Genomic DNA, 17,224 nt, shown 5'->3' with positions numbered 1-17,224 from the left:
GAAAACTGTATTTGCTATGTTTGTATTTTGTGAGGGTCTCACAGTGGTTTGGCAAAAAGCCGCCGATAACAAGACAATGGCGGTGTAAAACCTATGGAGGGTGAACCCTAGTTATGAATACATTGGACAAGTGCCATAAAACCAAAATGCCAATAGCCAATCTGCCGATAGCCGAGGGGTACATGTATTGCTACCAGACTTAAAAAACAATCCCACAAAATATTTGCAGAGGAAATTACAGGATCAACTGTACTAAATGTAATGTAAATGTAGAAAAGGGGGATAAAACTATGCACCACCCGACACTCATGTTCCCTTGAAAATCTATGAGGCAAATTATCTAGTAATTTAAAATGTCACCTTTCTGCATGGAGTTGAGATACTTTAAATAAATTAATGTCACCTTTAGCATTGGAGTTTACATAATTCAATATCAGCTTTATGTAATGAACTGATATATTGTAATTGAAATGTCACCTTTAAGCATGGATACGGTCACCTTTATGCAAGGATACTGAACAGCTTCATACCACTTTAAAATACATCGCATCCGCAAAACACTTTATGTTATTGAAACTTTTCTTCAATTCTGTTAAAGATGTTTGTTCCTTAGGAATGCAACAATGCTAAATAACAATGAGAATGAAACTTACCAGGTTAATAACAGATGTACATGATGCAGGAATCACTTGGGACATAGATATCAGGTCAGTGTACGTGAAATAGCCTCTTTTAGCACCCTCCCGCCAAGCAACATCGCTCTCCACTCGTTTGAAAGCAGTGAGAAATGTGTCAGCATCCACAAACAGGTTCCAGTCCTGTGAATAAGACCAAATTCTTTTTCTTAAACTAACCTTTTATTCAGTCTAGATATAATATTAATCCTCTTGTTCACTTGCAATGCCTACTATTTAAAAATATAAATTTTACAGTGTAAAGGTATTATTATTATTATTATTAATAGGGGTTAGTTTTTCCAGACCTCTGAGTCTCAAGTAGACTCTTCTCAATGGAAAAATACCAATATCAAGAAAGTTCTGAAAAAAAAAAAAAAAAATTCTGATGCCTTATGCAAACTCAATCCAGATCATTCAACCCACATGTAATACATTTACAAAAATCCCAAGTCATATTGATGCTTTATGCAAACAATAATATACAAGGCCAATCAATATACAATTCACACTAGCTGACCAACCAAGTGCTACCAGGGAAAACTGAATGACAGTCAATCATTTACCTTAGAAGTAACACGTGGTGTGATTTTGATTAACACGTTTATTTAAAGCAATGAATTCTGGACAGAATTATTAATCACAAGAAAATTTTTCTGGACAGAATTATTAATCACAGGAAAATTTTTCTACAAGTGGTGGCAATTCCAGCTGCGTTACTTGATCCGACATGAGCGAGTCACACGTAGGCCAGCCACCACTGAAGAGCACATTCTTGCTAGTCTGCATGTAATGGTCGATACAAAAGTGTACAAACTATGTTCTTGACACTCCACGTTTTACACCAGTCCAAAATGTTATCCCATGGCTGGGTTTTTGTGGGGACATGCAGTAAATAAGGTACCCTGGAGGGCTGGGTTCCAGATTTAAAACCAACACAAAAACCTTCCTTGAGCCACATGCAAAATTTTCTCTTGATCAGTCAAGCAATTCGGATTTCTATAGAGCACAAGTTTACATACATACATACATACATACATACATATATATATACATATATATTATTCATGGTTCTGGGTTCATGGCTTCGCCTATTTGCAGATTATTCTGTGGAACATATGTATATTATTCGCAGAAAATTTGCCTATTAGAACATCTATTCACAGTATTTTTCTTAGAGAAACTGAATGCATTTTTTGTAATAAAACTATTAAAATACTCAGGTATACACATTTTCACATGGGTTTTCTGATGTCAGAACTATCAAAATAATCAGTTATACACAGTTTTTATGGGAATGTCAAGTATTTGCAAATTTTAGCTATTTGCAGGGTTTGCAGGCCCCTTCTTGAATACCATGGGTCAACTGTACGATGAACTTTGTGAAATACTGGTACAAAACTCCTTCCTATCAAAGGGGGCAAATAATACATGCTTGGAAGGTTTCTTGTAAGCTTACCACATGTGAGCCATTTGAGAACACAGGCTGCTAATGCTGCTACAGGTTGAACCACTTAACATCTCAGAATTCTGTGGTTAGACAAAGTTTTAATCTGACAAAATTAGTTTATGGATCTGCCACCCTAGCACCACTGTTAGGAGCACTAACCTACCATATTTATACTGCAGCTGTCCTTAGTTCTTCCAAAAACAAAACAAAATCCAAACATGAGTATTTTCCAACATACGTATTACTCAAGTATCTTTATCAGATGCTTAATACATGAAAAATGAAAATACCACATGGTAGTTACATGAATGTCTGCATGTTTACTACCATCCCTCTTTCTCTCTCTCCCTTGCTTTATATGTAAATTGTATCTCCCTGGGCTATCTCCCTTCTCTGTAATGTGAATCATCATGTTACTTCAAGTTTTTACATTCAAGTTTTTCAAGTTATCTCCTTAAATAAAATGTGATTAAATGGCCTTTCATAAAATAAATGTACATCAGTAAATATAGCATAGCATACATAATGTATATTTACTCAATGATTAAACCAAAGATATAGGATAAGCCTTAGCTGAAGTAGATTATAACCTATTTCTGATATTGTAAGGATTTTATCAATTTTCATGTTAAGTCAAATAAATAACACAGCTTTAATAAACCCAGCACACACACAAATGCACATGCAAAGATTTGAGAGAAAAGTTCATTAGATTTTTATTGTGAAGATACCAAAATGAGTGTACAAAATGGTAATTACTCCATAAAATCAGCAGCCAATGCACCCAGACTCACATGTAGTGAACATGGTAATTATCTTAAATTATGTTTGTGCTTACTTCTATTGATGAATTTGATTCAGTTTGCAAACACTTCCTAAAAACTGTCATTACTAAATATAAATAAATAAACAGAGTATGGCTAAATCTACAAAGTTCAGAACATTTCAGCTTACATACTACCTTGCAGTAATTTTAACCTTCAAAAGAGACTGTAAATATTTTGTATTTCACCCACTCCTAAATGTAATAAATAATCTACTTTTTATTGTTCCTCATTCAAGATTAAAGTAACAAATATATGTATCTGATTAAAGTAACAAATATATGTATCTAAAACATTTGTTTGGCAGTAGAAGGCAGAGGTTTAGACAAAATACTACTGTTTGAAATTATTATACATTGCCGGACAAAAGGATGGGACTCCCTGCCCTGCCGCTGATATTTTACTAACTAACAACACTGTTAGAATTGAATGGCTGACTTCCAGCTGTGCTGAAGATATTTCCATATGTAAAGACAGAGGGTTTGTATTTCTGTAGGAACAATCTTTTATTAAATTCTCAAGTTCCCAGCTAACTTCTACTGGTATATTAAGTCAAAAATAATTTTACTTAGTTAATATAGTACAATAAACACAATACTATTTTCTTTCATTATAATATGACAAATTTGTTTATCACTTTGTATTTTTCATAACTAACACTAGGATAAATCATCTAGTGCCAGCTAGATAACCAGTAAAATTAATTTAAGAAAACTGTGTACACAAGGAACTATTGGCATTTGTGCTTGGTCACAAGCTATGTGGGAAGCCTTTAAAGGAGGACACATTTTGCTCTATGTCCTACTGATTGCTGTAGGTTTGTATGGGTTATGGGACATAATGGTTCTTTTTACCTTCCCCAACAAAGCTTTCTTTGGGATCTCGCAAGCAGAGGAAATGCCTGGATGTTAGTGGGTTTCCTTGTTCAAGATTTTTAACATAGGTGTCACCAAATCCAAACCCAACGTGCAGTAGGTGCAGCAAAAATGTATGTACAATTACTAATCCTTGTTCTGTATGTCATTTTTAGTCCGTGGAACAAAGGAAATATGACAATTTTTTTCATCAATCTGTATTTTTCATAGCTAACAAACCTGAGGTCTTAACAATAGAATAATTCTTCAAGCAGCAGCTGGAAACCGGTTAAAAACAATAAAAAATGTAAAGCAAGGAATCTGTGGCATCTAACAACCCATGCATAAAGGTGGATGTTGGTCACCGACCAGGCTTGGAACCTTGAGAGTCAGTACAGGAGAAAGGAGATGCTGCCATCTTTGGATGACCATGCTGCAGTATCGTAATATTTTCTATCTTACTCTATCATCTTTCCTATTATAAAAACTAAGATGATTTAATGCCTCAAATGAGACAGATTTAGAAGAAGAGACTACCGGCAAGGCGCCAACTAGAAACTACTGTTACTGACCAAACTATTAAGCATGCATACTTACAATGCCATTCTACATTATCCTACTAAGACAACAGGACTTACTGTGGCTGTATAAGACCAACAAAGGGCATTATCTAAATACTTACTACTAAAACCCTCATGCCAGCTTCTGCAGTCATCCTAGTTATCTGGCTACATAGTACTATGTTACCCTTAACTGTTATTCTCTGACTTCCTTTGTGCGTAGTACACGTACACCGCAGTTAATTGGCGATGAGGATGGAATCAGATTAGGTTAATGTGATTTTTGCTCTGTCAGAGATAATGTAGGCTAAGATGTTCCTCCTAGGCTAGATAAGCTAGATGCTAATTGCTAATTTTGTACTATTTACTACGGTAAGTTTGTTCTATTTATAGTGATCCTGTATCATAGGCTAGGCTAATGTTATTTGGCGGGCTATAGGCTAAGATAGGTTAGGCTATGTCTTGTAAAGTAGGTTAGGCTACTGTTTACTGCTATAGGCTACATACTAATTGCTGTTGTCTTTGAAGCTTAATTAGCTCTGTACTACTAATTTTTTTATGATGGCAGGTATTATTGGTACTATGAAATCGTACAATGAAGGAGAGGAGGATTTTGACTCCTATTGTAGTAGAATTAATATGTATTTCATAGCTAATGACATTCAAGATGCTAAAAAAGTTGCCGTATTTTTCATTTTTGGTTTGGCTACGGATTTACTCTCTCCCCCAACACCTGAAGAGTGAACCTATGAGCCGATAATTGTCACTGTGTAGTCACTATAAACCTAACCTGTTCTCATCGATGAGCTTTTCAAGTTCTATTCTCATGCTCAGAAGTCAGGAGAGTCTGTTAATGATTTTGTTGCAGCGGTAAAGGCACTCGCCCATACTTGTGAGTTTGGGGCAACGCTGTCCGAGATGTTACGTGACAAGTTTGTAATGGGTCTTGCCAGTGATAAGGTTCAGCAGGTGTTGTTGACTGAATCTGACCTAACCTCTGAGAAGGCCATGAGCATGGCCACAGCTTATGGAAGCTGCTTTGAAGGATCTACAAGTGATGGCGAGTGGTTTGGTACACCACATACCATGGTTCCCAGTGGATCCAAAGAAGACTTTTCCGTCTGATGCTAAGAACCGTTCTGGGGTAGTGTTAAACCTTCTAATCCTAATCCTATTGTTGGACCTACTATTCCTAAGACTCCCTGTACAGGTTGTGGCAAGTTACATTGAAAAAGGGACTGTCCCTTTAAGAATGCATGTAAGCAGAAAGGTCATATCAAGAAGGTGTGTTTTCAGGTAAAATCTAAGCAGACTTTGCAGAAAGCTCAGTCTAAGAACAATGTAAATTTCTCAATGGAGGGTAGTCCGTCTAATGAATCTGCGGGTGATCCGTGCTATGATTATGTCTTTTCTGTTGCTGTAGTGAGAGCTAATCCTATACACCTTAATGTATTAGTCAATATGGTATGTGTTCCAATGGAGGTAAACACTGATGCTGCCTATACTATTATCTCTAAAAGGTCAGTATGAGCTGTTATGGCCTGTAGCTTCGTAACGTCCAGTACTTAAGTCATCTACAGTTAATCTCAAGGTGTATTGGTGGTGCTGCTCCTAAGGTGGCCAGTGAGACTGATGTCTCTGCTAAAATCAAAAATGGCTCTGAGGTGAGCTCCGCTAGGGTTGTCGTTGTCAATGGTGAGGGTCCTTGTTTGTTAGGTAGGGATCTTATAAAGGGGCTTGGGGTGTTGGTAACATTCGCTGCATCTCTGCTATGGCAAATTCTATTAAGAATGAATTTCCAGAGTTGTTCTCAGAAGGCTTGGGTTGCTTTAAGGGGTGTAAATTTGCTATTGAAGTTGATCCATCAGTACCACTCAAGTTTTGTAAGGCACAAACAGTTTCATACGCACTGCGAGCTAAGGTTGATCAGGAGCTTGACCGGCTTCAGGAGGATATTATTTCTCTTGTGACTAATAGCCCATGGGCTGCAGCAGTGGTTCCTGTGGTGAAGCCTAATAACAAAATCAGATTATGTGGGGACTATAAACTCACAGTAAATTGTGCAGCTGGACTCTACACATATCCTATTCCTTCACTTGATGATTTGTTTAGAGGTTTGGCTCAAGGTAAGGTACTCTCGAAACTCTATATGAGTCAAGAATATGCTGTCATGCCTTGATGCAGATTCGAAGAAGTATACATTCATAAATAATCACAAGAGGGTTGTTTCAGTATAACCAGCTGTTTTAGGATCTGTGGCTCCAGGAATTTTCCCGTGGGCTATGGGAGGAGTTGTTGAAGGCTATCCCTAGTGTATTTTGTTATCTGGATGATATTCTAATTACAGGTGCTACTGGGGCAGAACATAAGGCGGGTTTTAGCAGCGCTCCAGACTGCCAGCCTAAGGTTAAGCTTTACTATTGGCATCACTAGTGTTTCATACTTAGGCTATATGATTGACCAGGAAGGTATCCATCCTACTAAGGAAAAAGTCCAAGCTATCTCAGAAGCTCCTGGCCCCACTAATGTCACTCAGTTGCGAGCCTTTCTAGGGCTTCCTAATCTTTATAGGAGGTTTTTGCCTCAAGCATCTAGCATGTTGGAATCCTTGAATCATCTGCTAAAAGTGAAAACTCTTTGGGTATGGAGTTAAGAACGAGAATCTGCATTCTCAGAGTGTAAGAAGACACTTGTGAATTTCAGCGCTCTCGCGCATTTGGATCCAAAGTTCCCACTAGTTGTTGTTGCTAGTTGTTGTTGCAAACAGTAGCTCATATGGTATTGGAGCTGTTCTTTGTCATTTAGTGGATGGAGTGGAGAGACCTATATATTTTTCTTCATGCAAGCTAACTTCAGCAGAACAAAACTATGCACAAATAGAGAAAGAAGCCCTTGCTATTGTGTTTGCTTTATACAAGTTTCACTATTACTTGTGGGGTCAGAGTAATTTCACAGCTGTGACAGGTCACAAACCCCTGTTGGGAATCTTACCTGGTAAGAATATATATTCCTCCTATGTCTTCAGGTCGAATTCAACATTGGGCTTTACTACTCCAGGCTTATAAATTCACACTTCGTCATCAGTCAGGTACCCTTTTAGGTACTGCAGATGCTCCAAGTCGTCTTCCCCTAATGTCTGCTACAGACTCTATCCCAGTGCCAGCTTACTGGATTAATTTACTAAGTTTCCTGGAATGTTCTATGGGGATCTTGAGGTATCATTCCACCCAAACTGAGAGCTAGTTTGCTAGCAGAACTACAAATTGCACATTTGGTTTCTACACGTATGAAAGAGCTTGCATTTAGTTATTTTTGGTGGCCTAAGCTAGATAGTGACTTGGATAGTTTGATCTGGAGTATTGTTGAAGGGGTACCCCTACTGTTTGTTAGACTGCTGTCTTCCAACCACTACAGTATAGCCTTTCTCACCATTGTCGACAATGGGATCTGCACATAGGGATGATCTATACTGGGTGACCTAAACTCCTTCATCCTCCCTTGTAAAAACCAAAGGTGTAACCTCCTGTGAGGAACCAGCTTCTCTTGATAATTTAGAATTCTTAGAACTACTTGCCATTGCTTCGCTGGCTGTTTCCTTTGTCAGAAAGGAGTTCACTACTTCCTTGCATTTTTCTACCCTCTGATCTGATGGAAAAGTTTTGGCCTTTATTGTGTCTATAATCATCCCCAAATACATCAGCTTCTGACTGGGATCCAAATTCAACTTCTCCCGATTCATCAAAATGCTTCAGCTGTGACAAAACTGGAGAAGGAGATCTCTGTCTCAATGTAACTTTTCTCAGGTCTTTGCTAGACTATGTAACTTTTCTCAGGACTTTGCTATCACCAGCCAATCGTCCAGGTACCTTATTAATCTTACTCCTTGAGCATGATCCCATGTCGAGGCAAGGGTGAATACTTTCGTAAACACTTGAGGAGACATTGTCAATCTGAAATCTGAAACACAGAACTCTGAATTGAAACACCTTCTCTGCAAAACTGAACCACAGAAACTTCCAGGAAGAATGATGGATTGGAATCTTCAAGTATGCATCCTTCAAGTCTATTGTCAGCATAAAATCCTTGTCCCTGACTAGTGCTAAAACTGTCATTGGGGTCTCCATTTTGAATCTCGTCTTCCTGACGAAAAGATTCAAAGTTGACAAACCTATAACTGTCCTCCAATCACCACTGGCCTTTGGGACAAGGAAAATGCAGCTGTAAAATCCACTTGATGGAGGTATTACTTGCTCTACAGCTCCCTTCTCCATCATTTTCCTTACTTCCTCCTATTAGTTTTCTACTCAAACCAATCATTTCTTTATCTTCATATATCCACATACATTATTACATACCCTTGTATCTTATATTTAAATCAAATGTAATAGTGCAAACACCAATGTTATGGCCTGGCCATGTTATTATATTACTATTACTAATCAAATGCATCAATATATTTTATCCAAGAACAACAATGTTCTATAAAGCTAACAAATTATCTAACTAGTATAGTACTAAGAGAATGTAATTTACCATTATTTGGAAGTCTCGCGTGATAATGAATTAAAACACTACAGCTAGTTGTCGACTTACGTACGCAATTGGTTACAACCAACCGGTTGTAAAACAATTTGGATGTAAGTCGGCCTACGTTAAATTACCTTAAGAATATTATACTGTGGAAATCAGCTGAGGGCAGGGTGCACAAGGTAAGTTTATTTTGCTGTGTTGAACTCAGATCAGAGCGATTTTCTTGCTTCTAGTTAGTGTAAATGAATCTTGATACTCTACTGATATGGGAAAAGGTTATTTTACGTTATACCAAGTGTTTTCAAGCCAAAATATCACTTAAATACGTATTGTTGTGAAAGAAATTTAGTTTTTTTTTTCGTGAGTAGATGGCGCTGAAAGCATGTTTATTGCATAAAAAATCAACAGATTGCGTTTGATATTTTCACTTTTATTTCATAAGAATACTACGAGCTATACATATAAATCTTTCATCAGAGTGAAATCAGTGAAATGTGTTCGTTCATGCCAAATAGTAATGATTAAAATACGTTTCTCTCAAATTTTTTTTACGATCCAGTTTGATGGTGCTATGCTGAATCTTGCAGGACTTTCATCCATGTTGCCGATGCACGATAAGTCATTAGCAAATGAACATTCTTTCCTTAGCTTCAGCTACATCTTGCAGCTTTAATTTAGCAGTATATGCCCATGCTGATCTTTTCTTCATAGTGAATAAGGATATAGTAATGTAAAAATATATCAGTCCTATTCCACTTAACGTCATTTGTAACATATCTACAGTAATTTTTTAGTATTGTACGATACATGAAATGCAAGCAAACAGCTGCTGTTATCAGATTTGGTAGTTCATAACAAATCAGCTGTTTCTGGCTGTGTGTGTTTACACAAAAAGTATAACATTACTATACATTACGATGCTTTTAGCATTCTCTTTTACTTTTTTTAACTTAACTTGAAGATGGGATAGATAAGGAGATGGAGGAAAAGGGTTTAGCCAAACTAGATAATGGGATAGATAAACACAAGACACAAACGGACACGGAGGATATGCACTGTACCGGGCTACTGCTCACACCGAGTGAGCACGTGAGCTGTGTGTGTGGAGAGGCGGGAGCTGGGGTGGTCGTAAAGTCAATCAGTCGTAACTTGCAAAGGTTTAAGTCGACAACTAGCTGTACTCTCATAGGCACGGGCACAGAACAGATTACCTACTATGCAATGAAATTTTTACCTATTATGCAATGAAAATGATATTGTAATGATACAATTAAGTTTGTTCATACTTACCTGGCAGATATATATATAGCTGTATTTTCCGAAGTCCGACAGAAATTAAAAAACTTACGACACACGTAGTGGGAGTCAGGTGGTTAGTACCCATTCCCGCCGCTGGGAGGCGGGTATCAGGAATCATTCCCATTTTCTATTCATAATTTTTATTTCCACTGTCTCCTGAGGGGAGGTGGGTGGGTACTTAATTATATATATCTGCCAGGTAAGTATGAACAAACTTAATTGTATCATTACAATATCATTTTGTTCATGAAACTTACCTGTCAGATATATATATAGCTGAATCCCACCTTTGGTGGTGGGAGTAGACAGAATAGAAGATTTTAGGAAACATATATATGCAGATAACTGATATCTTGATTCCTTACCTGTTAGCATAGCTGACTTCGTGGTTACTGCCGCGTAAGTCTGCTTGTGCTATTAGAGTTGCCAGCGAGGTAGAGACCTATATAGCTGGTGCACTCAAAGATGATCTGTCAACGGGGGCGTGACCACGATGTGACTAGACCATTGACCATACAATGAGGGCAACGAAGTAAAACACCACCTGGCCTAGTCTACCAAAGGTATACCACTAAACTAGACTAAAGAAGGGAGATCCGCCTCGGGCGGTCAACCCCACAACCAAAAAAACACACACGATTAAAAGCTCACCTAACCACTAAAGGAAAGGATGAGTGCTACCTCCTGCCCCCAAAACAGTGTCTGCAGCGACGTATGGTCCAAGCGACGAGCAATGTTCGTATGTCGCTTTCACCTCCCGCAGGTAGTGTGAAGCGAACACCGAGTTGCCTCGCCCATATGTGGCACTCAAAATGTCAACTGCGTGGCCATGTTCCTGTGAAAGGCTATCGAGGTCGAAATAGCCCTCACCTCGTGGGCATTCACTTTTAACAGCTTCATGTCACTATCACTACACGTGGAATGAGCTTCCTTAATGGTGTCTCTCAAGAAGAAAGAAAGCGCGTTCTTTGACATGGGAAGATCGGGCTTCTTAACCGAGCACCACAAGTTACCCGAAGGTCCTCTACAGTCCTTCGTTCTGTCTAGATAGAATTTGAGAGCCCTGACAGGGCACAGGACTCTCTCTTGCTCATTATTCCACGATCTCTGTCAAACCCTTGATTCAAATGTCTTGGGCCAAGGGTTTGGGACGGGTTTTCGTTCTTTGCTAAGAAACAAAGGGCTTAAAGAACAAACAGCATCAGAGTTCTTAAACCCAACATGCTTGCTTATAGCCTGGATCTCACTAACTCTCTTCGCCGTCGCCAGAGCAGTTAGAAAAAGTGTCTTCCTTGTCAGGTTTCTAAGCGAAGCTAAGTTGAGCGGTTCAAAAATACTGGACGTCAAAAACTTTAGAACAATGTCTAAGTTCCAAGAAGGGACTCTTGGTTGGGGTACCTTCGAAGTCTCGAAAGACTTAAGAAGATCATGAAGGTCTCTGTTGTTGGCTAAGTCCAGTCCTCTATGCCTAAAGACTACAGAAAGCACACTTCTGTAGCCTTTTATCGTAGGCACCGCTAAGCGAACTTCATTTCTCAAGTAGAGAAGGAAGTCTGCGATCTGGCTCACAGAGGTAGAGGTGGAGGAAATGTCTTTCTTCCTGCACCAGCTCCGGAAAACAGCCCACTTGGATTGGTATACGGCAATAGAAGAAGGTCTTCTTGCCGTTGCGATTGCTTTCGCCACTGGTCTTGAAAAAACCCCTCGCTCTGGCCAACTTCTGGATAGTCTGAACGCAGTCAGACTCAGAGCGGGGAGGTTTTGTGATACCTCTCGAAGTGGGGCTGTTTGAGTAGATCTATCCTTGGAGGCAGAGTCCTCGGAAAGTCTACAAGAAAGGACATGACCTCTGTGAACCAGTCGGTCGCTGGCCAGAAGGGGGCGATGAGAGTCATCCTCGTTCCCTCTGATGCCGCGAATTTTCTTATCACTTCCCCTAGGACCTTGAACGGGGGAAAGGCATATACGTCTAGTCCCGTCCAGTCCCAAAGAAGGGCGTTTCTACTGCTACTGCTCCTGGGTCAAGAACAGGGGTGAGCAGTACAGCGGGAGTCTCGTTGTCCTGGAAGTTGCGAAGATGTCTACGACGAGGACATCCCCATAACTTCCACAACCTCTGGCATATTTCCTGATGAAGAGTCCACTCCTGTCGTCAGAAGTTGACCTTGTCGACTGAGCAGATCTGCACGGACGTTTTCTACCCCTGATATGAATCTCGTCAGTATAGAGACGTCGTGTGCCTTCGCCCATAACAGGATCTCCTTTGCAAATAGAACAGGGATCGAGAGTGGGTTCCTCCCTGTTTCTTGAGGTATGCCAGGGCTGTGGTGTTGTCCGAGTTGATCTGCACCACATTGCCGGAGACTTCGTTCTGAAAGAACTGGAGCGCCAGATGAACTGCTGCCAGCTCCTTGAGGTTTATGTGCCAGGACACCTGTTCCCCTCTCCAGGTGCCTGACACTTCTTCCCCCCCCAGTGTTGCTCCCCACCCCGTGGAAGACGCGTCGGAAAACAACACTAGGTCGGAGTTCTGAAGCTTGAGGGAAAGACCCTCTGCGAGCTTCAAAGGGTCGGTCCACCATCTTAGGTGTTCCTTTACCTCTTCTGATAACACCAGAATCGAATCCAAAGTGTTTTGGTGCTTCCAATTGTCGGCAAGGAAGAATTGAAGAGGTCTGAGGTGCAACCTCCCTAGGGAAACAAACTTCTCCAGTGAGGAAATGGTCCCCAGCAGACTCATCCATTCCCTCACCGAGCATGAATCCTTTTCCCCAGAAAGGTTGACACTTTGCTTAGGCAATCTAGTTGTCGCCCCTGGGACGGAAAAGCCCGAAAAGCCACTGAGTCCATCTGAATCCCCAGATAGACTAAAGACTGAGAAGGGGTCAGATGTGACTTTTCGAGGTTCACCAGAAGCCCCAGGGACTTCGTTAACGTCAACGTCGTGTGAAGGCCCCATCCAGGGGACACTGGGTCTTCGAGGAGGTCTCGTACGAGCCAGTCGTCCAGGTAGAGAGAGATCCTGACATTGGAAAGATGAAGCCACCTCGCAATGTTCTTCATCAGTAGGGTGAATACCATGGGAGCAGTGCTGAGTCCAAAGCAGAGAGCCCTGAATTGGAACACTTTTCCTTCAGGACAAACCGCAGGTATTTCCTGGACTGGGGGTGGATGGGGACGTGGAAATACGCGTCCTGGAGATCTAGTGAAGCCATCCAATCCCCCGGTCTCAAGGCTCCCATCACTGACTGAGGTGTCTCCATCTTGAACCTCTGCTTGATGACAAAGAGGTTCAGGTTGCTGACATCGAGTACCGGTCGCCATTCCCCCGACTGCTTTGGCACCAGGAACAGTCTGTTGTAAAATCCGGGGGAATTCAAGTCGGAGACCTGTTCTACGGCGTGTTTCACGATCATCTGATCTAACAGATCGTAAAGCACTTGTTGTTTTTCTCCCCGATAGGAAGGAGACATGTCCCTGGGTGTCGTAGACAGCGGGGGTGGTTTCAGGAACGGGATCCGGTAACCCTTCTTTAAGATGTCCACGGACCATTTGTCCGCACCTCTCTCTTCCCAGGCTTGCGCAAAAAGCTGAAGCCTGGCTCCAACCGGTGACTGAAGGACTTCTGCTTCACTTCTTGTTCTTGGCCAGCGCCGTGGCTCTGCCTCTGGAAGTGCTCTTCCTCGAGGGGCTGGTCTCGAGGAAGAACTACCTCGAAAGGGCTTCGATTTCTTGATAATCGAAACTCCCGAGGACGAAGGAACCGCAGGTCTCCTTGAAGATTGTGCGAGGAGATCTTGCGTGGCCTTCTCCTGTAGACTGGTCGCAATGTCTTTTACCATAGCCTGGGGGAAGAGATGATCCGAAAAAGGAGCGAGGAGCAAGTCTGCTTTCTGTGATGGAGAAACAGATTTCGCTGTAAAATTGCAAAACAGGGATCTCTTCTTCAAGAGCCCTGTGCAAAAGTGAGCTGTAAGCTCCTCCGAACCATCTCTGACGGCCTTGTCCATGCACGACATTACGCTGGACAGCTCCCCCAGACTAATCGAGTCGGAACTCCTAGACTTGGCATCCAGAACTCCCAAACACCAATCTAGAAAGTTGAAGACCTCTAACGTCCGAAAGAGGCCTTTAAGGTGGTAGTCCATTTCCGTAGTTGACCATGAAACTTTCGAAGAGGACAGGTGAGACCTCCTCGAGGCATCCACAATGCTGGCGAAGTCTCCTTGGGCTGACGAGGGAAGTCTAATACCTACGTCTTCTCCCGTCTCGTACCAAATGCCAGCCTTCCCACTAAGTCTCGAAGGTGCAGGGCAAAAGAAGTCTTTCCCTGAGACTTCCTTTTCTCCATCCAGTCATGGACCTTACGAAGAGCCCTCTTAGTTGAAAGGGACTTCTTCATCCTGACGAATGCCGAGACCTTGTTGATCTTGGACGAAGAAAGTTGTGAAGGAGGAGAGCGAGGAGCTTCCGGGTGAAACGTCTCTCCAAACTCTGATTGAAGAAGGCGGGTCAAAACCTGGTAGTCGGAAGAGACTGCCGCCAAAGGTTTCTCGTCATCCACTTCAACCGAAGCGTCACTAACCTCTGCTTCCGACACAGGTGAAGTTGGAGGCAAATAGGCTGGACCAAGACTATCTGGTCTAAGTTTCCACGAGGCGCGTTGCTGTGAAGTGGAAGGTAAAGCTGACTCATTAATAGGAACTCCGGTCGAATCTCTAAAGACCCGGAGCAACTTGCAAAGACTCATCACAAACAGGTGGGAGGCGACGAAACTCCACATCTTCGTCCACCCGAGCGTCCATTGGCGCACACCTGGCGTCCACTGGCGCACACCTGGCGTCCACTGGCGCATACCTGGCGTCCACTGGCGCACGCCTGGCTGCAACTAGCGCGGGATTGGCGTCCACTCGCGCGCTGCTGGCGTCCGCTGGCGCACGCTTGGCGTCCACTGGCGTTGCGAATGACATTAAACTAAGGCGCGCTTAACATACTCGTGCGCGCTCTGCTTCCGCTGGAGCACTCTTAGATGCAACTGGAGTTCGCTTGGCTTCCGACCGAGCGTCAGGAACGTGAACTTGCACCGAAGCGTTCACGCAAGTATCAAGCTCTCGCACCGCAAGCTTACGAGCGGGTAATACCGCTTCTTGCGCCGAGCGAGCAAAATCCTCTTCACGTCCTCCAGAGAGCCGCTGGGGAGTCACACGAACTCTAGCAGGCGAAGAAAGTGGAGAGATAGACGAGCGAGGAGAGGGAGAGGGAGACCTTCTAGATCTCTTCACAGGCAGACGGTCATCCTTTCTCCTGGGACGTGGTTGCGTCCCTTTCTTAGCAAGAGCATCAGCAAGCTGTTGCTGCAAAGAGCGCAGGATCTTCTCAGTAGGAGAGGATTCCTTGTCAGGTGACGGGCTGATCCTGTGAGAAGGCGAGGGGCGAGGGGACGCCTTCTTCCTTCTCCCAGAAACTGCCGTAGCACGCGCTCGAGAGCGACTGGGGCGCTCAACAAAGTCATCATCCGATGACTCCTTACGCTTCTTCTGTGGCGGGAAGGCAGCGAACACACTCTCAGGCGAAGATCGCCTCTCGAGAGCCAAAACTGGACGTGAAGCGTCACGATCACCAACGCTCCTTTTCAGCGGGCGTGAAATAGAATGAGAGCTCCACCCCTTGTGCGGGGAGGAAGCCTCTGAAGAAGAGAAACACTCTTTCAGGAGGCGTGCACGCGCACGCTCTTTGGCAGTCTGTGTAACGTCAACAGATACTGCCGAAGGCACGTCAGATCGGTGGGCGTTCCCCGTAACCCTCCTGCGGCTTTTCGACAATGCCCTCTCCCTGAAACCTGGGAGTCCGGCAGCGGTCTAGGCCTAGAGGCGAAATGGGGCCGATCTGACGCACCCTCCACCAACGAAGGAGCACTGTCACTGCACTTTGCACCTTCACTTTTGCCTTCTAAGGCGAGCACTTTAGATTCTAAATTACGAATCGACTCTAAGATAAGTGTAAGGGTATTACCCTCTACAGACACTGCTTCAGGGCCCGAAGGCAACACTACAGGGTTAGGAGTAGTGATTAAAGGAGGGTTAGTAGGAGAAACATGAACTTCCTGCCGTTTACCTGAAACGCTCCTGGAGGAAGACCTCCTTAACCTATCCCGTTCAAGCTTACGCAGATAGGACTCATACGCTCTCCATCCAGAATCAGAAAGACACTCACATTCCTTGCAGCGACTTTCATACATGCAATCATGCTCTCTGCAACTCTTACACAAAGTATGAGGGTCTACTGATGCTTTCAGTAGCCTACCTCGACAATCACTCCTGGTACAAAACCTGGCGCTAGCCGAACTAGAACCAGACATCTTATTTAAAGAGAAATCAAGCCAAAATCAATCAAATCCACAATTAACGTGTGCCTAGCCACCGATCCAAAAGTCAAGATACCAAAAAATCAAAAAGGGGTACTTATAGTAGCCAAGTTTCCTAAATTCAAGACGGAGGTGCTGAAAACTGTGTTTACAACACCGGCGACAGAAAAATTATGAATAGAAAATGGGAATGATTCCTGATACCCGCCTCCCAGCGGCGGGAATGGGTACTAACCACCTGACTCCCACTACGTGTGTCGTAAGTTTTTTAATTTCTGTCGGACTTCGGAAAATACAGCTATATATATATCTGACAGGTAAGTTTCATGAACAAATTTTCTTTTCAGATTCTATTTATTACTTTACAACAACAAAAAATAGTCACATCAACTTACAATAGCCACTAAAAAGTCCCTTTCTGCCTGGTTGAGTTCAGCCAATGAAACAGCTGCCGACGTGGCCCATTCATCATTGAAGACTTCATCCTCTTCTCCATCATCATACAAATACTTGCTGGCAACCAACTGTTGAAAAGAAAACCTCTGAGCTATTATCAGGAATATATTAGATTCACTTTATTTACACATAAAATAAGGATGTGTTTCACCTAGATATATTTTCCCCTTTGAGAACCCAAAAATATGTATGAATGTGGTACAAACTGTACAG

General features: G+C 42.4%; 1 protein-coding gene across 1 annotated transcript in view; it reads right to left on the bottom strand.

Annotated features, from left to right (window-relative positions):
- Positions 1 to 17,224, bottom strand: part of LOC135205610 (uncharacterized) — a 66,985-nt gene that overhangs the window by 12,249 nt on the left and 37,512 nt on the right. The window contains exons 4-5 of the mRNA XM_064236395.1: positions 16,951 to 17,079; positions 654 to 818 (exon numbers count right to left, since the gene is read on the bottom strand). Of these exons, the coding sequence (XP_064092465.1) occupies positions 654 to 818; positions 16,951 to 17,079 (294 nt within the window). The remainder of the gene's footprint in view (positions 1 to 653; positions 819 to 16,950; positions 17,080 to 17,224) is intronic.

The sequence above is a fragment of the Macrobrachium nipponense genome, chromosome 24 (assembly GCF_015104395.2).
Source record: "Macrobrachium nipponense isolate FS-2020 chromosome 24, ASM1510439v2, whole genome shotgun sequence".
Lineage (NCBI taxonomy): Eukaryota > Metazoa > Arthropoda > Malacostraca > Decapoda > Palaemonidae > Macrobrachium > Macrobrachium nipponense.
This window is presented reverse-complemented; position numbering and strand designations above follow the sequence as displayed.